The sequence below is a fragment of the Hemicordylus capensis genome, chromosome 6, assembly GCF_027244095.1.
Source record: "Hemicordylus capensis ecotype Gifberg chromosome 6, rHemCap1.1.pri, whole genome shotgun sequence".
In the NCBI taxonomy this organism is placed as follows: domain Eukaryota; kingdom Metazoa; phylum Chordata; class Lepidosauria; order Squamata; family Cordylidae; genus Hemicordylus; species Hemicordylus capensis.
The window spans coordinates 57,211,990-57,237,188 of NC_069662.1; the positions used below are offsets into that span (position 1 = coordinate 57,211,990).

Genomic DNA, 25,199 nt, shown 5'->3' on the forward strand with positions numbered 1-25,199 from the left:
TTTTCCCTTCTGGTGGCTGCCCCCCCAGCCTGCTCTGTCCCATTTTGGAAAGACAACTTAAGAAAAAGCTGTACACAAAGTTTTAATTTTTATTTTTGTTCCCCCCAGCTGGGAGACTTCACCTTTTTAACATGCATGCATTTCAAAACACCATCTCATACTTCTAGCAAACAGAAAAGCACATTGGACTCTTAATTCCTATTTTTTTAAAAAAAGTAGTTGTGAAAATATAAACAGCTGCTTTTTTCTTAGTTTTCAGATTTAAAATTTGTCACCAGTTAACAGCCTTCTTGAACCTGTGAGATACATTTAAACACCTCTGAATCCACTGCATATGGTATACAAGCAGGCATAAGGTTTAGGTGGCGATTGGTGAAAAAAAGCTACTGAATTAAAAATGTGACTTGTAACAGGCTGCTTTCACAAATTTATTTTTTTAATTTTTTGTGATAACATTGCACACATTTGCCTTACTTTTCACTCTTGAGGCCAAATGAGACAAGACAGTAACAGCTGTGTTTATCAGGCGTCTGGCTCATTCACTTATAAAGCTTGTATGGGTGTGTCCTATTAACATCAAAAGAACTTATCTGTGCTGGGAGTTGAACCCTCCCAAACTCTGCCCCAGCTCACCTGGAAGAAAAGTACCTGAACTGAGGAAGCACAGGGTGATAAAATAGTTGGGGAAAGAGAGGGTTGTTTATCCATGCACCTCTTTATGGCCAACCCACCCTACCTCCAATTTGTACATGAATGGGGCAAAGTAAGTATAGTTACCATCACATCAGTTTTGGCCCTCAGAAATACTATACCCATGTGCAGAAGATGCTAGACTGAGTACCTGGAAATAATCTCATAGTTACCTGTGTGAAACACTTAAATTAGCAAAATTGAATCGGGAATGTGTACATGATTATATGCAAGTTAAACTCTCACCACTCAAGATTTTCTTCCATAGCCCTGCTGTAATGATTAGAGCACACACAATGAGGTCATTCGCACAATCGAAAACTGTTCTACCCAGGTCTGGGAGCTGTGTGTACTCCCAATTTTTGATTGTGTGGAAGCAAGTTTAGAGGAAAACCTGGGTAGAAGTGATTGTGTGGAAGCAGGGTAGGAGAAAAAGCTACTCAGGTTTTCCTCTAACCTTGCTTCCACACAATCAAAAATTGAAAGTACACACAGCTCCCAAACCTGGGTAGAACAGTTTTCGATTGTGTGAATGACCTCAATGACATTTTGCCTCAACGTGGAGGCTTCAGTTAGATAACAGCCATTGATAGCCCCCCTATCCTCCATTAAATTTGTTTTATTTATAAAGTTGAGGTTTTAGTGTTACCAGAGAGCATATACCAGAAAGTGAGGGAACTGACAAACTGCTGTCACTACCATAAAGAAATGCCATATACTCTTTGGCCAGACATTATCCAAGCAAAAATGCACACTTAAGAATATATATATTCATAGGACCAAGTGTAACAGTTTCTCTTAGCTTATCCTCCATCCACTGAGCGAGAAATGGCTCTCCCACATCTGGCATGGATTAAGTATGAAGGATGCTTCAGGAAAACAGAAGCAGCTACTTTCCAGAGCAGACATCCAGTCTCTCTTAAACATCCCATGGGAAATGGCCATAAACTACCTCTGAATCTTCAGGTGATAATCTTAACACTCAACTACTACAGTTCAAGCGTGAACTCTTCTACACTGGACATTAGTTCTAGGAATAAGCCAGCAGGCAAACTGCGTTTCACAGATATGTACTGCCCTTCATGAAAATGGTGAGGGAATAGATACACTTTAGAAAGGCAAACAAGAGTTTCCAAAAAGACTCCAGCAACATCTGACCACCACACAGTCCTGAAACGAAGCAAAATTGCCTTGCCAATGCTATTTTAGGTTATGCAACCACATGTTTAATACACACAAACTTCAGAATGCTTAACCGCCTTGCCAGCTTTTCTACAGCTATAGGGTTATGGACACCTTTAACAATGCAGTGGTGACACCAGAGAGGAAAAAACCTGGGGTGATCTGAATCAAGGGTTTTTGATTCGGTGTGCGTGCACCCAGGAGAAAAACAGACTGATCAGCTGCAATTACAAGTCAACAACAGTAGCTACTAGCTGGGATGTTGTCAGTGGTACTCTGATTGGAGGGGCACTCAGCCACTTTTACTTTGCCTCCCACAGCACCACAGACAAGCAACTCCCTCACCACAATTCACTCTTACTGAACTTCCAGGTTAATATAACTCTTCATAGAAAAAAAGAATTTATAATTCTGTCCCAAGCAAACTTTAAGGTTGCCATTAATAAAAATAATCTGCAAATCTAAGCAACCATGCACATTTTAACTTATTTAACAGAATAAACTGCACTTCCAAGATTAATGTTAAAGGAAATGTCTGATAAGAATCGGCAATGGAAGTCCAGGAGGTTATGGCGATTGGCACTAGGTAAGCTTTTAGAACTTGAGACAGGATAAGACAACAAAAAGGAGGCCGGAGCCCTTTTCAGCCTTCTGCTCCCATGCAGTTTCCAGATTTAAAAAACGGTCAGAATACCTAAATGGGGTAGGAATTTCATTGCGCCTGTGGGTAACAGATCTAAGAACGTGGAATAGGCTATGAACCAAGTTCCACTGACCTATCTATCAAAGTCTATGTAGCCAGGTGGAGAGGAAAGAAGTCAGAACAGCCACTCAACTGCCTGGTTGAACCCCAGAAATATCCAGAAAGCAGGTCACCCAGAAAGCCTTGGGAGATGGTTGCTACTGCTGTGACATTAATGTAACCTTGGTTGTATGCTAGGTGCTGTACAAAAGTGCTGTAGACCTTAACCAGATAGATGGAGGCAGAATTCAGAGACGGAATACTTGGGGGGGGGGATAGTGGGGGGAATTGGGTAAAGTGCCACTTAAGCAAATCAGGAGAGGTTTTGCTGCAGAAGCAGGACTTGCAGAGAGGCCTGGAAGAGAGGAGAGGGAAGCAGCTCCAGACCTAGGGTGCAGCTTGGCAGGAGGCCCAAATATGGGACTAGGAGGAGACAAGCTGTGCTGATGGGGAGTGAGGAGGGGGGGAAGCTGGTGTGTAATTAAGGACTAGAATTCTGATGCAGTGCATGGCAAATAAAGTCAAAATCAAGGGGTCATAACAATGGGAGCAAAAGATGAGCTTAGGGTAAGTGCTCTGAATCAACAGAGGAGATACGGTACTCACATTGTTTTTGTATGTAGATGAGCAGTGCCTATGTTACCATCGCAGGGTGGGTGGGGGTACTCCAATGGGTAGCATCAGGTTATTGGATGTGTTACCTCACCCCCACCTGCAGTGAACCTGTTTACACAGCAATGCCAACATTCATGGTGTTTTACAGTATAAGGCAGCTAGCCCCTACCTACCCCAGCAGCTTACAATTTAAAGCTTGACCACGGGAGAGAATAGAGAGTGAAGAGGGATGGGAGAAGGAAGGGAAAGGCAAACAAGAGGGAGAACCGAGTAGACACAGCTTCTAGTACTTGGGCTTCAGGGATGGGTTTTGAGGAGGGATTTGAGATGGGGGGGTGCTCAAAGAGGAAGCAAATGGGCTGTGAACAGATTAGAGAGCATGAGGTCTTTCACATGGGTGAGGATGGGATATCTGGGGGAATGTGGCTTTGGCCCCACCCTTTCATTCTGTCCTGAATGAGCAGCGGGGTCAAAGCCACCAACAGCCTTGAAACTAAAAGCTTGGAGTTTGTGCTTGAGTTGTGTGTGTGTGTGTGTGTGTCAATTTCTGCACATGGATTAAGACTGACGTTGGCAGTAATTTTGTTTCTTGTCAATGACAGAAATGTCTGAAGGGAGGCAAAACTTGCCTGTTGCAAACTGTAATTTACAAAACTACAGCTAAATTACTGGTTAAAAATAAAAGCATAAAATAAATAAAAACAAACAAACGGAGCACAAAGGGAGTGAAATATCTTACCAGATCAAAGCTTGAAGAATCCAGGCTATATTTCCTATTTCACATTGGACTTCAAGTACACGCACTTAGAGGAGAAAGTTACTTCTCTATAAGCTGTCAACACATTTACAGCCTGTCAACATATCCTCTCTTGCTTCTTAAATATGCTCACATATTTACACTCAATTTGTGGGACAGTTGGCTGGACACCTAAACATTGCAGACAGTGGCTTTTGACGTATTAAGCTTCTGCCCTGAGTCCACAGGTGAACAAGAAGAGGGATTTTCATATCCCATTCCTACTGAATGGATTCATTTACACTTTTAAGAAAACTTACATTATTTACAGCATACTCCATGATTCTCAAGCTTTGCACACCTTTCTATGTCTTTGAAATTCTGGAATCACACTTTTTTTAGAAAACTGTGGTGGGAAGGGGGAAGAGATCCCTTCTCGGAATAATGGGCATATACTACAGGGGGGAGGGAAGGAAGGAAGGAAGGAAGGAAGGAAGGAAGGAAGGAAGGAAAACATCCAACACTCTCTCAACATGACAGAATCCACAAAGCAAGAAGTGCCATGTACTACAGCACAGGATACAAACATCCAAACAACCACATTCAGGAAAAGAAAGGCATATGTGAGAAATGGTTTCAAGGCAGAGTAAGCGAAGTATCTTGATTGCAAGGTGATGGTTCAAAAACTGCTAAATCCACCTTTTTTCCTTTTTTTAAAGAAGTAGTCCTCAAACAACAACACCCCGCCCCCTAAAATTTAAAACATGGAATTGATGCGTAGTATTCAAAATCTTCGGCAGTTTCTACACAGGTGGTTGTGAAATCCAAGGTTAGAAGCAGTCTGAAGATGTAAGAAAACAGTTGTAATTCAAATGGGACAAGAACAGCTTCAGTTCTTTAAGAAAAGTGATCTGGCGCAAGCTATCCCAATGGTCTGTTCTAGTGGTTATGTAGTAGTCAGTTGTGTCAATTTATTATACACTTCCAAAGTTCTGGGATTGGGCTCCTCCCAAATTGGAACCACTTCAAACTCCAGGGAAACAGATTTCTAATACACTGATTCACAACAAAATATCTTGTTCAAAGAAGTAGTAGCCTTTTAAAAAAAATAACATCATCTTATGGGGCCTGCAACCAGATGAAGCTAAAAAAGGCTGACTGAACCATGATTAAATTAACACTGATAAAACATCAGTTATGCTACAGAGGCAATTTAGTCCAGGCAAAACATTTTGCAATTCATCAAGAGAATAACTTCAGGTTGCCACATCCTCTTGTAGTCATTATTTCCAGCAAGGGCCTACATCATGTCTTGATAGGTGTATGGATTCTTCCATAAACAGCTTCCCCTTGCCCTTTTGCATCAAATTTTGTGCGGCCAACTTGTCACACCTCTTGGCACCAAAATGACCATTGGTGCCACAAAAAAAGAAAAAGAAAAAGAGGATTGTAATACCAAAGGGTGTGTGTGAGTGTGTGTGAGTGAGAGAGAGTCTTTGCTTCAATTGACTTCAAATGGCTTTTCCACACTAGTGTAACAGGTTTCCCCCTCAGAATGGCACACCATTTCCTGTCCGATTCTTAGAAAGAAAAGCAACAAGGGGGTTTGCTCCAAGTGCAGAACAGTTGTCCAGTCAAGGGAACCACTGTTTGTAGAGTCAACTCATTCACATTAGCATCTGACCATCAGGAGACTGTGATACGCTTCAAAGATAAAAGAAGTGGAGATCTGAACAGTACTTAATGCCTCAGGTTTAGGTTTGGGTATTTCAGCAACCAAAATAAGAGTGAGAACAACACTCCACTTTTCCACTCGGGTAAAGTGGAATATCTGGAGGCCTACAGCTAGAAGTTAGTTTTCTGCTAAGTCACACTGTTATCACACACTCACAGAACATCACACCCCAGCCAAGTGGACTTCATTCCTTTTGCTTTGGAAGTAGCCCTCTCCCCTCCCCACTCTTCTTCTCCCTCCATGGTTTTGCTGAGGGTGGGAAGACAACTATGTCAGGATGTTGGACATAAATTCATTGAAACGTTTTGAATACTGCTCTGGATTGACAGTGGAAATCTCTGCTCCAGCCTGGAAGAGAAAACAAAAGGGAGTCCATTAAAATCCAATACTCAGTGTTTTATTGTAATCCAATGGGAAGTTCAGAAGAGCAGCAAATACAGAATTCTCCCTCACTGTCTCCTTCATGGAAGAACCTGATGGAGGACAAGCTCTCGCATTGCAAGTTTCCCAGGATAATAGAGCCCCGAGCACCACTTCCCACTTATGTCTCCAGGGGCCTAGCAAGGTTGGAGGTGGTCATGGGGCAAGATTTGAGGAGGGGCCCCTTTGCCATCTGCCTACCTACCTTGCCTCACCACCCATATTGGCTGGGATGGCCATACAATGCGGCCGGATGACGTCACTGCGTGGGTGCCAGCTCAGTGAGACAGGGCTGCTCCATCTTGCACGAGCTGCTGTTTCTTAGCAAGCATAGGCAGCTCTTAAAGGCGGCTGCTCGTTCTCTCTGAGAAGCAGCCAGCATGAGTTGGGGCCGAGCACTCAGTGCAGGGCAAGAGCAGGGCACGCGGCGGGCAGCTCCTGGAGACCTGCAGCCCTGACGCAGCAGTGCCCTGTTGCAATGGTGGCTATGCGCCTGCATGCCTCACAGCCACAAAAGAACACTGGATCCGCCCGCAAAGGCAGAAGACAATCGAGCAGACAGCAAATAGCAGTACTAACTGAATTGCCCCTACAAAGGAGTGGAGAGGTTAACCCAAGATAGGATATAGCATCTCTTTAAAAAATAATAACCTATTTCCTAGCACAAGGTCCTCTCCTTTTGTTTCCTGAGATGGATAGAACATTAATCCCAGTGTCTGCACACAAGCCATCCTTCCTCCAGCAGAAGACAGAGCTAGATCTTGTGTGCTGACATATGTTGACATATGATGGTCTAAGTACCATCCAGAGCTCAGAGCATATGAACATGTTATTAATTATTAAATTATAACTGTTGATTATTGTAATTGCTGGCTGGTTGTGGATCGTAATAAATAAATGATGATGATGAATTTATTCAATCATCATCATCATCAATTGCCCAAAGATTTCAAGTGGGAGCTGTCGTAGAGCTCAACTGACATTTTTTGCACAGATGTAATTGGTTTAACTTTGGTTCTTTGGAGACTTCTGTAGTTTGAAAAATCTTAACTCCATATACACCCTAATGGAATATGAAAGGGCTGGTGACGACCCCGTAGCCACCTAATGGCGCAGCAGGGAAACAACCTGCCTAGAGAGCAGGAGGCTGTTGGTTCGAATCCCTGCTGGTGTGTTTCTCAGACTATGGGAAACTCCTGTATCAGGCAGCAGTGATATAGGAAGATGCTTGAAAGGCATCATCTCAGACTGTGCGGCGGGAGGCAATGGTAAACCCCCCTTGTATTCTACCAAGAAAACCACATGGCTCTGTGATTGCCAGGAGTCGACACTGACTTGACAGCACAACCTTTCCTTTCCATATGACCCCACAAAGAGCTATTGGAGCCTTATCAGGAAGTTTATTTATTTATTCATTTATTCATTTATTCAATTTCTATACCGCCCTTCCAAAAATGGGTCAGGGTGGTTTACATAGAGAAATAATAAATAAATAAGATGGATCTCTGTCCCCAAAAGGCTCACAATCTGAAAAGAAACATCAGAAAGACACCTGCAACAGTCACTGGAGGTACCGTGCTGGGGGTGGATAGGGCCAGTTACTCTCCCCCTGCTAAATAAAGAGAACCACTACATTAAAAGGTGCCTCTTTGCCAAGTTAGCAGGGGGAAGTTCACTTTGCTGTGGCAGTGAAAGAGGCAAATATAAGGCTGTGAGTGATTAGGAAAGAGTCTTAAAAGAGAACAGCACAGCAAGATATATACATAATATATAGCTGTGGGGCAGCCACATTTTGCAGTTCTGATAGCTGTGTGTCAGAAACAATATTACAGAGGTGGAAAATGAGCAGAAAAGGGCCATACACACAGTCAGAGGGATAAAGATCATGATAGAGTTTTGTTAAATGATGAACAAAATGAAGTCTAAGAAAGACATTTATTTATTCTCTCTCTCTCTCTCTCTCTCTCTCAACACCAGAACCTGGCATCATGCAGGGAAACTGAATGGCAGTGTGTTCAGGACAAACATGAGGAATTCTTCCCTCTTACCCCGTGTTTCACAGTTTTGGCAGCATGTGCTGCTTTTTTCTTTGTGTCGTACGGTGTGAGGATATCTATAATGGCCATGAAATAGACTTCCTTCTTAGGGGCACCTGATTCAAACAAGAGAGAGAAAGAGAAAGAGAGATCTGTTAAGACAGGCACAGCATCATCTTCAAGGCTTGCTGCTGTCTTGGAATAGCAAGCACAGCTGAAGTACTGCAATAATGCTTTGGAGGCTTAAGAGGTGGCTTGAGAGCCACATTGCCAAACTATCAGAGACTCAGGAGCAGCACCCCAAATTTCTTTGTGAAAACATCCCAGGTTGGAGAGCATGTCAAGAAATGAGAGACTGCCCTGAAGAATACTCTCTCATTAGTAACGTTATACATGACTGGCAATTTGGGATTTTTGGGATAACAGGATGTTCCACCCTCAGCATGCCCTAGCCCCCCTCCCCTTTTTTTGGATATTTGTTCAGTTTTATTTAAGATAGAAAGAAGAAAAACAAAATGTTTACACAATCTTCTCTTGAACTTCCCAATACAATGATTATATATGAGTTAATACAAATACCGATCCCAAAATCCCCCTTCCACCCTTCTTTCGTCCTCGTCTTGTAACAAGAATTACAAACCAATATAGATAACGAATAAGCCAACCCTCATTGTTAAGAAAAAACGAACCTTGGGTGTGGATGCAAACCTTGTGTTATATTAAAATTTATAAACGATTCCCAAGCTAATGTAAATGAGTCTTCCGAGTTATTTCGCAAATAAGCTGTCATCTTGGCCATCGCAGCATATTCCCATAGTTTTAATAGCCAATCGTCCAAAGTTGGAATTTCCTGTAATTGCCAGTTAGCAGCATAAAGAATCCTGGCTGCGATAATCATATATAATGATAGCTCCATATATTTAGTAGGTATACTGGACTTAGTCATGTTTAACAAAAGGAGTTCAGGTGAGTAGGGGAAATTTATATTTAAAATTTGCTGCATCATAAGGTGGATTTTTTCCTAAAACTGTTGTGCCTTAGTGTAGGCCCACCACATATGATAAAATGTCCCCGAATGTTGCTTACATTCCCAACAGTTCTCTGGATAATTACTGTCCATCTTACTAATAGTTACAGGAGTAATATACCAACGGGGAAAAAAGCATCTTATACCAGTTTTCTCTTAAAAGACTATTTGCGGTGAATTTAATATTCACTTTCCACTCCCTAGCCTTTTGGCTGAAGAGATGCAAAAGAGAAAGGCCAATGTTACCCAAAAACGATGGGAACAAATGGCTGCTCACACATATGCACAGTGGAGGAGTGGACAGGGCTGAAGGGGGCCCTCCTGGGCTCTCATATATTAGTCCAGAGATTTTCCAACTTTGTATGTTCAGAGAACTTCATCAAATTGACTTGTCTGCTAAGGAACCCCTGTGTCCGCCATGGAACTGTGCTGGAAGGGATTCGGGGGCATATTCTAGAACGCACACTCAGTTAATTCAGGGCACTGGCCAAGCCTGCTGGGCCTCACTGTGGTCCTGTGTAGTGTGCCTGAGAACAGACTTGACAGTCCAGTGCATTGAGACCCAAAGGAGGGGGCAGTGGGTGGGCTGAATTTCATGGACCAATTCAGATTAATCACATTTGTATTATTAGATGCCTGCAGCCAACAGGACTTTCAATACAACACTCGTCCATGGTGCCATGCAGATGACTTTGCATTTTGCCTCCCAGCAACTTCTCCCCTGCCCAACACTCACTTTCGTGGCTTTTCATCGCGTAGACATCCACTGATGGATCAAACTCCCCAGGCCCAAAGAAACGAGGGAAGTTGAGAAGGTTGCCAGGACTGTCAGGGGGCGTCCCATAAGAACCGATGGGGTTCCCACCAATACCATCATTCTCACATTCTTCATCATCTGCCCGGTCCTCAACTTCCATCTCCTCTTGCTCAGCACGGTCCACATCGTGAATCCCTACCAGCAAACTGTAATCCATGATCTTCAGCTGGGCAAGAAACTGGAAGTCAACAGAAAGATATTCTCTGTCTCTCTCTTGTTGCCGTGATCTTGCTACATGGCTACGTGGGCTAAAACTGGCTCCTTCAACCTCTCTGCATTGCATCAACTTCAATACACTAGTCTTCTGCTCTAAATTCTGGTCACCTTTTGTCTAGACCACTGCAACCTCACGCCTTCTTTCTCCAGTCAATTTAGAACATCTCCACTAAACTCAGATCCATATCCTTTAGGGCTTTATAGGTCTTTCTGCATTGGGCAGAGATAGACTGGTGGTCAGCGAAGGTGTAACATGATTACACCAACTCACAATCAATGCTAGTCAGGTGTTGGCATTCTGTACAGGTAATTTCCAAATTGCCTTTACAGGTAGCCTCACAAAATGCATTAGAACAGTCTCACCTAGAGGCTATTAAGGCATGGCTGACAGTAGCCAGGGCTCTCTCTTGCAGAAGAGGGTGCACAGCTGGGGCACCAGCCAAAACTGGAAAAAGGCACTCTGCGTCATGGCTGTCACCATGGAGAATCCAGGAGAAGAGCCGGGTTCAAACCTGGCCCTACAGGAGGAGTGCCATCATATCAAGTTAGGTCTTTTCTTTTCTAATTAATCCACTATGTCCTCCATAACCCTCATTTCCACTCTGTTTGGATGGAGGTAAAAGTTTATTTACCCTCATAAGTTCATTAGCCACTCAGGCTAATTCAGTGTTCCACATGTTCAGTGGAATATAGGAATCTGCCTTCTACAGAGTCAGACCATTGGTCCAACTACCTCAGTATTGTCTACAAAGACTGGTAGCGGCTTCTCCCAGGTTGCAGGCAGGAATCTCTCAGCCCTATCTTGGAGATGCCGGGGAGGGAACTTGGACCTTTCTGCATGTAAGCAGGCAGGTGGTCTTTCACTGAGTTATGGCCCCATCCCCTAAGGGGAATATCTTACAGCACTCACATGTAGTCTCCCATTCCAATACAAACCAGGTCAGACCCTGCTTAGCAAGGGGATAGTTCATGCTTGCTATCACAAGACCAATTCTCCTCCCCCTAGTGACAGTACTGCCACATCTGAAAACAATGAAACAGAACTAGGTGCCATTGATGATACCAAACTCCAAAACCCCAGATTATCTCTCCTAACAATTTTATGTAGCTGTTAAAAAGCACAGGAGAAAACTGATCCCTGGGGCACCCCACAGAACCCACAAGGAGGAACAATAATTTTGCAGCACCACCTTCTGAGACCTGCCATCGAGCAGGGAGCCAGAACCACTGCCAGTTGATGCCCCCAACATTCATCCCTAAAAGATGTTCCAAAGGGACCCCATGATCAATAGTAGGGCTAGACAATTCTCAGGTGACAGTCCACCATGGCACCCGAGTCAGGTGATGGACGGATGTGACCACAAGGAAGAGTGATTGAGCAAGGTGAGGACGGGTTGCTCCCTCCTTCTCCTGGTTGCATCAGTCCATCACCTGCCTGAGCCAGATGGCCACAAGTCCATGACCAGGAGGAAGAGTAAGCAAGTAAGGTGGGGCAAGCAAGGCAGGAAGTCCACTTGCCCACAGAACAGAGGGCATTGCTGGGGGCAAGCAGCAAGTCTACCTGCTTCCCATGAGCAAAGGGTGTTGCTGGCTGGCAGGAAGCCATACAAAACTAATGGAGACATAATAGACTGATGGACACCTATGAAAGAATGAAAGACTATGCTTGAATGAAAACTATTAATTAAGGGACACATAAAACTATGGGAGGAAGGGAGCAAGCGAGTGAAGGGACATTTATCCTTGATTAAACTAGATATATGAAACCCTGAAGGCTGAAAAATGAGTCTGCCTTCTAGTTTCAAAGAAAATGGATCTATGGCATCAAAAGTTGCCAAGAGGCCCAGGAAAATCAATGAGGTCACACTCCCTATCTCCCTCCCAGAGTAGGTTAACTAACACGGAGATCAGGCAGTTTATGTACCAACTGAAGAGTCTCTGGGAGACTCTTCAAAGCCCTAACCTGAACTCTTACAGAAACCTTTGTACCCTTCCCCTCAACATTGGACATAAACTGATTTTCAGAGACTGGGAAAAGTCAATGGCTTCTCAAGCTGCGCTGTTGTGAAATCACAGGGATGTTCATAAACATTTTAACTGCATGCATGGGGTGAAGTGGTCAGCAACAGAATGTCAACAAACAGTTCTGTTTCAGTGAGAGAACCAGATGGTCAGTTTAAGATGCGAGAAAAACCTCACAAGGCACCTAGGGACTCTATAAAGAAAAGAGAGGAGAGATGAGGCAAAGCTGATGGGAGATTAGGGGTAGGATGAGTGATGTCCCAGGCAGAGAGAGCAAGGGCTGGGAAGCCGAGTGGAGGCAGGATGCAGAATATAAAGGAACCACGGAATGGGAAGCCCAGAAGATAGCTGAAAGAAGGGATACAGCAGGAAACACTTAAAGCCCACTCTCTTTCCCTCATCTTTTGCTCAGTGAGTCTCTTCTCTAGCTCTCTGCCTCTGTGTTTAATTAGATTGTGAGCCTGTGTTTATCTCTCTATATAGCACTTCGCTATTTGAGCAGCTAAACAAGTATTTATTAAGGAAATTGACAAGTAGGCATTTGAGGGAAGGATGGGTGGAGGATTCACAGAAAAAGAAAGGTAGGAGTGGTGAGACACTGAGCAGACAGGCCACGATTAGAAAAACAACAACACAAAAAACTTTCATTGGGTCCAGAAGAGGAATGGATATTCTTAGTGGATTGGATAGGCAAGAGAACTTTAGAGTTTAGGAGAGTGTGGGCTAGGGAACTTTGAAGGGGTGAGTTGGAGTGGGGAGAAGGGCATCTTCATTGCTCTTGGCACAGATTTAGTACTGTAATATAGGAACCTAGGAAGCTGCCATATACTGAGTCAGACCACTGGTCTATCTAGCTCAGTATTGTCTTCACAGACTGGCAGCGGCTTTTCCAGGGCTGCAGGCAGGAATCTTTCTCAGCCCTATCTTGGAGAAGCCAGGGAGGGAACTTGGAACCTAGATACTCTTCCCAGAGCGGCTCCATCCCCTAAGGAGAATATCTTACAGTGTTCACACTTCTAGTCTCTCATTCATATGCAACCAGGGAGGACCCTGCTTAGCTAAGGAGACAAGTCATGCTTGCTCCCACAAGACCAGCTCTCCTCTCCTATGATCTGACTTAATGTGAATATTAGACCTACTATGGCTGAAATGCCTGCAAGAAGAAGAGGGGAGAAGGTCAGGGGCAGAAGCCTAAACCACCTTCTTCTTTACCTAGAATTCCACTTGGGGAAAGGGGCAACCTTTGTGGTCTGTCCCAGCTTCACATTTCTATGATATCCATCCTTTCTGGCTTCCCCACATTCCCACTGAGCCATAAGCAGTTCAATACACTTTACCTCCACATCTCGTTTCAACTTCTCCAAAAAGTTCTTTTTGCTCTCTTCTCCAACATGGAGCTTCTGGCCTTCGTTCAGGAAGTCGTTGTCTTTAAATGTTGGAAGATCCTTGGCCTATAGAGAAGATTGAACAGGAATGAGTGCCAAAAAAAGAAAGAAAAAGATCTCAACTTTCCATATGGTGATGGGATCCAAACGGATTGCAACCATTTAGGAAAAAAGTCTTGGTCATAACAGAAATCTTACAGAAAAGATCAGCTCTGTATGCTGCCTGAGCCTGTCGAGGTGGCGAGAAAGGCAAATCTAATGTGATGAGTTTTTAGGAAGATGATTAAGAATGCAAGAAGTGCTTGTCAGGAACCGTTGGACAAGAATACAAAAGGAATATCTGGATCTGTGTTCCTCTGACCTTTGTGGTGAGCCACATGGGACTGCAGATCAAGAGATTCCAGGGCTGTGTAATCCTCTGAGCCCCAGAGTGATTCTACACACCACTGCCCAGGAGCCCCTTTGGGTTTGTGTCTTACTTTGTAAGGCTTTAAAAGCTCCCAGGCCTGGCTTTGCCTTTGCCTGGGTAGCAGTCAGCCTTGACTAAAGGTCCTTCGAGACCCTGATGTATTCCAACATCAGTGCAAATTATCACAGAAAAAAACAAAGAGGATCCATACTAAGGAAGAGGTAGTCACACTGTATCTCTTTGCACCATCTGCTGGCAGTCTGTTGCAATCCAGGAAACATCCATATTCCTTTTATTCAAAGCTGAAAAAAGATCGTTCTCTCACAGTTGTTTCATGGACTGCTGCAGATTGCCAGCAGATGGCACTAAGAATATAATGCAATCTAATTCTTCCTAGAGTGGATTCCCTGATCCCCCTCCCCCATGGGAGAAGAGCTGGTCTTGTGGCAGCAAGCGTGAATTGTCCCCTTTGCTAAGCAGGGTCCACCCTGGTTTGCATTTGAATGGGAGACATGTGTGAGCACTGTATGATATTCCCCTTAGGGGATGGAGCTGCTTTGGGTAGAGCATCTGCACGCTTTTATGGAGAAGGTTCCAAGTTCCCTCCGTGGCATCTCCAAGATAGGGCTGAGAGAGATTTCTGCCTGTAATCTTGGAGAAGTTGCTGCGAGTCTGTATAGACAATACTGATCTATAAGGACAAATGGTCTGACTCGACATAAGGCAGCTTCCTATGTTTCCCTATGTCCCATGGTAATTTGTGTTGATGTTGGAATAGCACTTAGCACTTACATTTATTTACCGCTCTATAGCTGGAAGCTCTCTAAGCGGTTTACAATGATTTAGCATATTGCCCCCAACATTCTGGGTACTCATTTTACCGACCTCGGAAGGATGGAAGGCTGAGTCAACCTTGAGCCCCTGGTCAGGATCGAACTTGCAACCTTCTGGTTACAGGGCGGCAGTTTTACCACTGCGCCACCAGGGGCTCACTATATATCAGCATCTGGAATATATCTTTCCAGATGCTGAATATATCAGCATCTGGAAAGACCCTGACTTCGACAGCCAGCTCTTGCTCCCCACCCTGTGTGCCAGATTCCCCTCAGGTTCCAGTTCCATCTCATCCTGCTGGTTCTGGTGGCTCCCTATGGCTCAGCATCACTACAGTTTCACAATGCTCTGGTGCTTTCACATTTACAGTTCTGTGAACAGTTTTGGATGTCCCATCTCAAGAGCAATATTTCAGAATTGTGGAAAGTACAGAAAAAGAGAAACTAACATGATCAGGGACAGGAGCATCTGCTCTACCAAAAAACCCCACGGTTTTAGAGGATCAGAGGGTTTTTGTATTTTTTAAAGATGGACTAAGAGATGGACTATGTTAGGGGACAAGAACAGAGGTTTATATATTATGGAGACTAGCGGGAAATTATTCTTTCTCCCAGAACACTCATCCTGATCTAATGATATTGATAGACAGCAGGTTCAAAAGCAAGAAGCAATTAACTAACCCGTGAAATCAATTGCCAGGAAATGAAATCTCCTGGTTCAGAGGTAAGATTGTACATTACCAAATTCTAAAGACAAGGAAGAAGGGGTGGCTATCATCATCATGCACAGACTGAGATTGTGAGTCCTGGGGTATCTATCTAGTCACCCGATGACCAGGTGCTGCAACAGGGGACAGAATTCCCTGCTCAGAACTTTTAACTCAAAATCTGCATGCAAAACAGAAGACGAGACCGTTGACTGTTAAAGATGTGGCACTATGTAGCATCTTAATTACTCTTAGCACAGATTTAGTAATATGATCCGACTTAATGTGAATATTAGACCCAGTGTGGGTGAAGTGCTGGCAACAAAATAGGAGGAGAACCTCAAGATCAGAGGCAGAAGCCTAAATATTCCTCTTCTGGATGTTCAAAACGTATAAAATTACACAAACTATAGCCAGATGGGACACTTGTAACAACTACAACTTTCGTGGGTGCTACACTGAAAACACTACTGCTGCTGTTGCCTCAGTAGTGTTCCTGTTCTTCAAGTGCAATTGCTTTTTCATTATCCTGCTTATCTGACAGAAGTAAACCCTGCAAACCAAAATTTGATATCGAAACACCCACACACACTCAATCAACCACAAGACCCAAAAGAACATTTGGATGCTTAGGTGTTCCTTGGATGCATTGGAATCCACACTGAAAGGTAACATGCCCCTGCAGCAGAAAAGCCTGTGTCACATTTCTGGTTTGACTATAGTGAACTTTGATGTAATGGACTTTGAGGCTAATAATTTTACCAGGGTTTTTTTGTTTTTTGTTTTAAAGAAAAAAACATTCATCTGAATATCTAATCAACTAGGGCACAGGCAGTACCTAAAATAGAAGAAAAAGCCATCTGGCTTTTCCGGATTAGAATGAAAAACAGGACAGAATGAGGGAGGTGAATTAAGATACTCTCTTAAATAACCAAATGGAAAAATAAAATATTGTGTGTATTTTTAATTGCATTTCTGGCATTTGATAGACACTGGTTTTAACACAAAAAAAGCACTTAGACTGTTTAAGGATCCCCCTTATTCACTGGAGGAAAAACCTGGTAACTCTATCAAACATAAATTGTGTGTGTTTATATTGCAATGAAAAATAATCCCTGATGCAAAACAGACTGTTTGAATGGCATAAAGAGGAGGTTGGTGGCCTGCTGGTTGCCCATGGACTATATCTAGCCTTTGAATACTTTTGGTTGGCCCATCAATCACTTACACTCCCAACTAAAGGCTAAAAGGAGCCTTTTAGCTCCAAACTGAACCAATGCTTCTGGTTTCAGGAAGGAGAAGAAGCTTCTAGAAACACAGCAGCTGAACTGCCTACATCTTCCGCAATCTGCTACCCACTTCCAAGTATGGAACAGGAAGGCCTTTCATATCTATTTTCTGAGGCTACTAAGTGACAAACAAGTGTGCCCTTTCCGGCCAGTCACCAATTAAAATCCCCTGCCACACTGAGTAATCAACAAAAGTATTAGCTGATTATATGATAGGGTGTGTAGCATGGGGCTCTCTCTCTCTGGACTGCATGGATGACATGCATACTTAGAGCACACAAAGAGGAATCATGGCTAGCTGGGATTGCTGGAGCAAGAGGCAATCCAAGTGAGGCAAGGGTCAGATGACTGGCCAGTGGTGTCGTAGGGCCGGAACACACCAGAACGCTGTTCCAGTGTTTTTCCTTGTCCTGGTTTTGCCCATGGCAAAAAAGTGCTTTCCTGGAGATGAGCATTGCTCCCCCAGGGAGATTGGAACCTTTGTCCTGGGAAGGCCTGTGTGTATGTTGCACGTATTATTTTTATATAATTCTCCTGGGTGTGCCTTTTGAACGTGCATCCCGGCAGCCCAGCTGATTGGCTGGGCTGCGGGGGCGCCTGATTGGGTAAGGCGCACCCAGGAGAACCAGAGGGCCAGGCTGTTGGCGGCCATGGTGGCCGCGGAGCTGAGGCGGTGGCGGGCCCGGGCGGGCGAGGCGAGGTGGCGGCGGGCCTTGCCGGGCGAGGCGGCGGCGGGCCCAGGCGGGTGAGGCGGCGGTGGGCCCGGGCAGAGCCGCGGGCCTCGGCCGGCAGCCTGGGCAAGAGGGTGGGGGAGAGGAGGCCGGCCACAGAGGCCAGCAAGGAGCGGCAATGGCAACGGCGGAGTGGGGAGAGGTAGCCGGCCCCAAAGAGCGCACAGATGCTCTGTGCGGGGTCGGCTTGTATTATTTTTATTTTTTTTACATGTATATCCCGCTCTTCCTCCAAGGAGCCCAGAGCGGTGTACTACATACTTGAGTTTCTCTTTCACAACAACCCTGTGTGCCTCCTCTCAAGAAAACTATCTTCCTTCCCTTTAAGTGGCATGGTGAAGAAGGTGGTTATTAGTGGTGTGTGTATGTCTGTGTGAGTGGTATAAGGGGATTTGGATATCTGCTGGACCTCTCAGCAGCATTCAGTACCATCGGCCATGGTATCCTTCTGGACCGCCTCTCGAGCATGGAAATTGGAGGTACTGCTTTGGAGTGGCTCCGGTCCTTTCTTGGGGGGAGGGTCCAGAAGGCGGTGCTGGGGGACTATTGCTCGGCTCCGTGGTCACTGGCCTGTAGGGTCCCGCAAGGTTCGGTTTTGTCCTCCATGCTGTTTAACCTCCATGAAACCGCTCGGAGAGGTCATCTGGGGACTTGGACTGAGTTGTCAGCAATGTGCAGATGACACTCAGCTCTATCTTTCCTTGTCACCTGATCCTAGGGAGGCAGTGGATGTCCTGAATCGGGGACTGGAGGCTGTGATGCGTTGGATGTGGGCTAATAAACCAAGACTGAATCCAGACAAGACGGAGGTAATGTTGGTCAGTGGGAGAGCCAATAGGGATGAGGAGATTCTACCAGCTTCAGCTGGTGCTCCAGCTGTGTCCCTTTCTCGAGAAGGCAGATCTGGCCACAGTTACCCATGCCTTAGTCACGTCACAGCTTTTTAACTGTAACACACTCTACGTGGGGCTGCCCTTGAAGAATATTTGGAAACTGCAGCTAGTGCAAAATGCAGCAGGTAGGATTTTATCTGGAGCTGCCTGCTGGGATCACTTCAAGCCCATTTTGAGAGCTGCACTGGTTACCAGTTTGTTTCCAGGTCCAATGCAAGGTGCTGGTTTTGACCTTTAAAGCCCTTAACAGTTTGGGCCCTGGATACCTGAGGGACTGCCTGCTCCCAAGGCTTGCTGCCCGCTTGACGAGGTCATCTGAGGGGGCTCTGCTTTGAGGGAGGCTCAACTGTCATGCACATGGAACAGGGCCTTCTCTGTTGCTGCTCCCAGACTCTGGAATGCTCTCTCAGTGGCTATTTGTTCCTCCGTCTCCATCACAGTTTTTAGAAAGTGTTTGAAATCTTGGCTTTTTACTCAGTCTTTTATATGATTGTTTCTACTGCTGCTTCTTTGTGTGGTTATTTTATGCTTGTATTTTAAATCTTTTTTAGTCAGATCTATGTTTTTATATGTTAGCTTATATTTTAATTGTGTATTTTTATAGTCTTGTTTTAATTTTTGTGTAAACCGCCTTGGGATTGTTTTAATGGAAGGTGGTATATAAATTTAACAATCAATCAATCAATCAGACAAATTTGAGTCCCACTGTGCTGGAGCCTTGTTGGCTCTCCGTTTCCAGCCTCAACTCACAGGACAGGAGGTGCTGTGCGTCAGGTGGGTTTGTGTGTTTTGTGCATGTAGTGTGGTGTGTTGATGTAATGAGGATGTATCCTTGTCACTGTCTATGGGTTGGCTCCTTCCATGCCTGGCCCACAAGAGGGGGCATTACTGCCATGCCCTCCCATAACTAGCATGTGCAGGGCAGGCAGTGTTGTCATGGGCACCCAAGGAGTGGCTGGTGGAGTTGCACCTTTCTGGATTTCCACCCAGCTCTTCTTTTTCTCCTCAATGACCTGGATGGGTATAGCTTCCAGCCTAGTTAGGCCAGTACAGCCAGGATGCTAGTCTAAATGGAGTATAAGATTGGCCAGTTAGTGAGTAAGATGGGAAAATGTGCCTGAAGAATAATGCAAGCTACAATAAATAGCTTAAATACAAGCTACAATAAATAGCTACAATAAGCACTTCGGTGTGAGGGTCTAGTTCCACTTCTCTCCAACCCTACTACAACTACACCCATAGCAGCAACATTTCATAGCTTTACTCAGAATGCCAGATATTAAAACAAAAAACCATTAGCCAACCCATCTTTCCAATGGCTGCTTTTACCTTTTCCTTGTCACTGGCTTCCCTTGCCACTGTTGAGCCCTGGAAAGAAAAGAGAGATATTTTTTAACCAAGCAACTCAGTAATTAACACAAAAACTCAAACTCTGAATCTTGACTATGGTCCTTGCACAAAATTAACATTCCTTTGCCTGCCTGCCTGTCTGTTCTGTATTTTCTCCCATCCCTCTTCCGTTTGTTATCTGAGAAACTGGAATATTCCCTGCAAGGAGGACACATTTATGGAGGACAGGCCCATCAACAGCCACAGTAGCTAGAAATGGAACTTCCATGTCCAGAAGCGAATATACTACAGATTATCAGATACTGGAGATAAACATCAAAGGACGACTCTCTCTCAATTTTATAGTCCAATTGTGAGCTTCCCTAAGCACAGGTGGCTGATCTCTGCTGCACTAGATAGACCTTGGTGTGATCAAGCAAATCTAATGATCAGACCATAGAACAACTGCAAATAGGACTGGTTTGCAAAATATATTGTATGCATGGCACAGGCACGTACAAGATACTGTGTGATATAATTAGTAAGCAGCAACACAAGCTCACTATAGCCACAGCCACACTCTCCATTCTGAAATTCTGTGAATATTCTTTGATTTAATCTTTAGGAGGCAATTTTCTTCCTCACTGTTTACTTGCAGCATATGAATGGCCATCTAACAAGATTTCTGAAACAGGAGTGAACAATCAATACCAAGCCTATATGCTACTGCCACTATTGCTTGCAAGAATGTAATGCAATGGCTGAAATGAACTTATGGGGCACATTGAATGTAACAGTGTAGATATACCCCAAAACCCAAGTCTATGAAAGCAGAGGTGTTCAACAACCCACATTCTGTGAAAGGTGACAGAATCCACAGGTGCACAGTAAACCTGTGAAATATACAGTGCTGATTGTATTATTTCCTCCCCCACCCACCCCCACCTCCACCCCGGCCCTCTCTTGGAACCATAAAGCTCCAGTACCTGCCTGTTGTCCCAAGGAAGGAACATCACCCCTTTGCTAGACTGAACAACACAGGAAAGGAATAGGGTTTCCTTTCTGCAGGAAAGGAATAGAGTTTCTGTGGTTCTGTAAGGACCATCTGCAATGTCAGTCCTCACCTTGAGGTCATATTTCCGATGCACTGTTAGCCGGTGACTAAACACGTTCCTGGTAACCACCATGTAGGTTTCCACACCATCCACAGTAAGCCTGTACATGCCGAGGAATTGTGGAAGAAGTGTATTCCCATGACATTCCACAATGAACTAAATGTGATGGGGGGGGGGAGAGAAAGGAAGGAGGAGGGAATATAAGACAATCAGTGGGAGGTATAAGATCTCCAGCACTGCTTAACTGAAAGAATGAATATAGGACTGTTCTAAATTCTGCACGTACAGCTGAGACCCCTTTTTAAAAAGGCCAATATTTCAAAACAAAAACTCGACCCAAAATATCTTGTAAAAGTGAAAGATCTGGACACACAACAACCTAACTTTAGGGGGTAGAGGGAGGACTGTAATGTTTGCAAAGGATTCTATGAGTGCAGCATTGCTTACATACTTAAAGTGGATAGGTCAAACTTCATTCTGCTATTATAGGCCCTAAATGCTAATAACGTTCAGACGTCAAACTGTCTGAAATTTGGCATGGAAAATCCATGTGATAAGCACCACAATCCAGCCAAATTTCAGATAGATCTGTCGGGAAATAGCTGAAATACAAAAGTTAAAAACGTATCCTCAGTGGGACAACATATTCTTCTGTTTACAACATTGTTTTGCCCAGGCATAATATACCTTTGGTTTTTCTAGCTTCCACTTTAATGGTATTGAAATATTCAAGGGAAGAGGGATTGTGCCCTTTTTGCTTTTGCAAAAACCCACTGTGCCATCATTTATGTATGTAGTTATTTGACATATGTATATCTCACCCCAAACGTACATCTCTGGGCAGCTCAAGAGCTTTAGCTTTAAATTATGCTTTAAATTAGCTTTAAATGCCACATTATTTTTGATGAGAAACAAAGTGCTGCCAACCATCAAAATGCATGACCAATGCTTGCTCTGACTCTCCTGAGAAGAGCCTCCTCTCTATAGAAAGATGGCCACAACCAGACTGAGGAGGTGACTTACAGGTCTTGAAATAAGTAGTATGGAGAAGGGGAAGAGGAGCCCCAACTGGAGTCAAACTACTTAGAGAACTTGATGGCTAAGTAAGGGATTGAATTTGGCCCATACTCTTTATATCGGTAAGTTACTAAAGGAAAGTTGTTCTATAGAAAACGATCAATGTAACAGTCAGTTCAGTGTGGTGCTGGTGTTAACATATCTTGGACTTTTCAATACACAAATGCGTTGCAACTTGGATGTTTATCACATACTTTCTGTCATGTTAGACTTGGGGATGGGTTTTTATCAAAGCCAGCCAGAGAACTTCACAGCTAAACACAGAGCTGAACTTGACTCTGCCATGTCTGCATGAGCAATCCCTTCAGTGCATTGTTTAATCTGCTGATAACTACAGTAGAGTCATGGTAAAGTTACATTTTGCTGCTGCCTTTCCCCACTCAGGAAGCCTCATGTAATTCAGTTATGTATGTTAAGCTCCACACTGACCACTGCTTCCCCTCTAAGCAGGCCTTCACCTCACTCGATTTCTTTATTATTGCCTTGTTTTAACTAGTCTTATCCTGCACTTTTATGATTTTAGAGACTGGTTATACTCTTTTAAAATGGCGTTTGTTGTAAGTTGCCATAAATTCATTTATGAAGAATGGTGGCATATAAATCTTTTAAATAAATAAATAAATAAATAAATAAGAGTTCATTTGGGATAGAGGGAATGGCATATGTCAGTAGGCACGGACTGTCTATAGGGAGGAATAAATGATAGAGGGAGGAGAGAGAGAGAGACACACACACACACACGACTGAGGGCAGACAGGAATTGCAGCCAGTAGTTGTTTTATCCTGAGATGACACACAAGTCAGCAAGCGAACGGGAGATGGCAAGTTCTCTGTTTAGGAACAGAGATGTGTAGGACTGGCCTTTGCAACAACTTGGCTTTGTTTAAAATGTACAAGCAGAGCAGAGCAAGTCAGATGTTCTGATAATGCTTGAATGATTACTTTCCTGGGTTTACTTTTGATTAAACATGCATAAGATTGCATAAGCTTTGCAAAGAAGCCGATTGTCAGAATTAGGAGTGGTTGGAAAATCCAAACAGCAGACTGCATTATTGTTAAAGTTCACAGAACTGCACTTTACAACTTAGATCAGCTGTGCCAAAGGTTAGTTGTGAGAATTAGAAGTTTGGCATTTAGAAGCATGTAACTCATTAAACATGTATATAGTATTAATCTCAGCTACAGTATATTGCCCACAACCTGCAGAGGAAAAAGATGAAAAAGCCAGAACAAGTGTAAACAAATGGAGGTTAAATTGTAAACAAGTATAATATATGAAACTGTAGGACATGTTTACCGCTAGCATAGTTAAAGTGGATGCCTTTACTTAGTTTATCCCTTTTGTGCAAATGCAGTTGCACCCAAAGGGGCATCTGCGTGGGCAGTGTTTTTCTGGGAAATCATATGCACTTTTCCAGTTCTTGAGGACTATTTCTGTTTAACAGGTATATGGCAGAGAGAACTTCATGAGGTGCAACTTTTCCCACTGCAGGATTGAAATCACCCACAACACAGTGCTGAATCAAATTTCCTGTATGGTTCTGCCTTTAAGGGTACAGGAACCTCCTAGGATCTGGACTCAGCAACCACTCACACAATGTCACTGTTTCTACCGGGGCTGGCCATCTCTTCGTTCTATCTTGCAGATGTGGGGAAATGTGGAACGAGTTGATATCATCCAAGACTGTTATTGGGATAATAAATTAGTCTCACAATTTCCAACATTAGTGAGGGGTTCTTTGTGCATGTTTGTAGGAGACCTTCCCCCTATCTTTCTAGTTAAGTGCGAAAAAGAAAATGACTCATTATTACAATTGTGTGGATTTGATCTAGCTGATACTGGGGATGCATCTACAGTCTCATTCCACATCACTTCTAGGCAGCAACATCACCTGAAAGAATGGCTATAACACAACTCAGAGAGGGAAGGGGCAGCCTACTGGGCAAGCATGGCCTGCTCAGAGGGCAGCCCATGGCAGAGCCCACAATGGGAAGTGGAGGGTGATAAAGCAGAGAGAGGGGGCAGGGGAAAGGACTACAGAGTGACACACAGCCTAAACTTCAGGTTTTAAGTTAAAAGCTACTACTGGGCATGATTCACTAGTTTCCAGTGCAAGATAAACTAGCTCATTTTAGTACTAGAAGTGCCAGTAAGACAGAAGGAGCTGTACCCACTTGGGACTAAGAAGAGCAACCCAGCCACACTCTGGGAACTCAGGACTGTAGACTGGCTGGAAGACTAAAACCATTACAGGTGAATGTGAGCTGCCTTCCCTCTTGTCTGATGCTGGAAGGGCAGGGAGTTCCTGTATAGAAGTGAGCCAAAATATCGCCATCAACTGAAGCAGTCACTCCTCCCCTCATGGGAGTTATTCAGGGACACAAGAGGATATTTGATACACCCTTCTTCAGCTCCCCTACCTGGTGGTACTTCTTTAGTATGTTGTGCATCTCTGCAACATCTTCACTTGACACTGCCTTGATGACAAATCGCCGGTCGTACGTGGTGAGGAAGCGGACCCCGCACCGGCCATGGCTGTCACTGTACACTGGGGCGCTCCGCGTTACAGAATTCTGCAGAGAAGCAACCGAAGAGGAACAGGTAGGAGATGCAAAAGTGGTATCTTCAGACTAGCCACATAGGCTGGGCTAACTCCAATTGCTGCAGGAGTAAGAAATGTACTGCATGCTGCATCCAAAACATTTAATGCCAGCAGTTTGCCAGGCTCTGTGCAAAACAGAACTCCAAACCATGGGTATCTCTATACTTTATTCTAGAGCAGGGGTTCCCAACCTGTGGTACTCCAGCTGTTGCTGAACTACAATTCCTGTCATCCCCAGCTACAATTTACCCCAACAGATCCCTACCAAACAAGCCAAAAAACAACAACAAAAAAACCCCCCAAACATAACATTCCTCTTATTTTAGATATTTGATAATTTAATCATTCAATTACTTGTTTTTGCAGATATGAGGCCAAGAGATTTAGAGCTTTAACAACATCATATATTTATATATTTTGGAAGCCTCCTCCTAGCCCAACCTGCCCTTCTCCCAGTCACATCCCCAGAGGTGTAACCTCCCAGTTCCATCTGGACACAAACAATTGCTGTTTCCTAATCCTAACCATGGTCATTGCTGTGACCTCACCTCTGTATCTTTCTTGTCTCTTTTAAGTTATAAGCTTGATCC

At 44.1% G+C, this 25,199-nt stretch overlaps 1 protein-coding gene across 2 annotated transcripts in view; it reads right to left on the minus strand.

Annotated features, from left to right (window-relative positions):
* Positions 1–75: 75 nt before the first annotated feature.
* PIP4K2B (phosphatidylinositol-5-phosphate 4-kinase type 2 beta) overlaps positions 76–25,199 on the minus strand; it is a 40,445-nt gene continuing 15,321 nt past the window's right edge. The window contains exons 4-10 of one of the 2 annotated variants that reach the window (XM_053261026.1): positions 24,428–24,580; positions 20,939–21,085; positions 19,815–19,853; positions 13,576–13,689; positions 9,920–10,178; positions 8,169–8,272; positions 76–6,048 (exon numbers count right to left, since the gene is read on the minus strand). In XM_053261026.1, coding sequence (XP_053117001.1) covers positions 5,968–6,048; positions 8,169–8,272; positions 9,920–10,178; positions 13,576–13,689; positions 19,815–19,853; positions 20,939–21,085; positions 24,428–24,580 — 897 coding nt within the window. In that variant the 3' untranslated portion in view covers positions 76–5,967. The remainder of the gene's footprint in view (positions 6,049–8,168; positions 8,273–9,919; positions 10,179–13,575; positions 13,690–19,814; positions 19,854–20,938; positions 21,086–24,427; positions 24,581–25,199) is intronic. The other variant, XM_053261027.1, reaches the window with a different exon arrangement.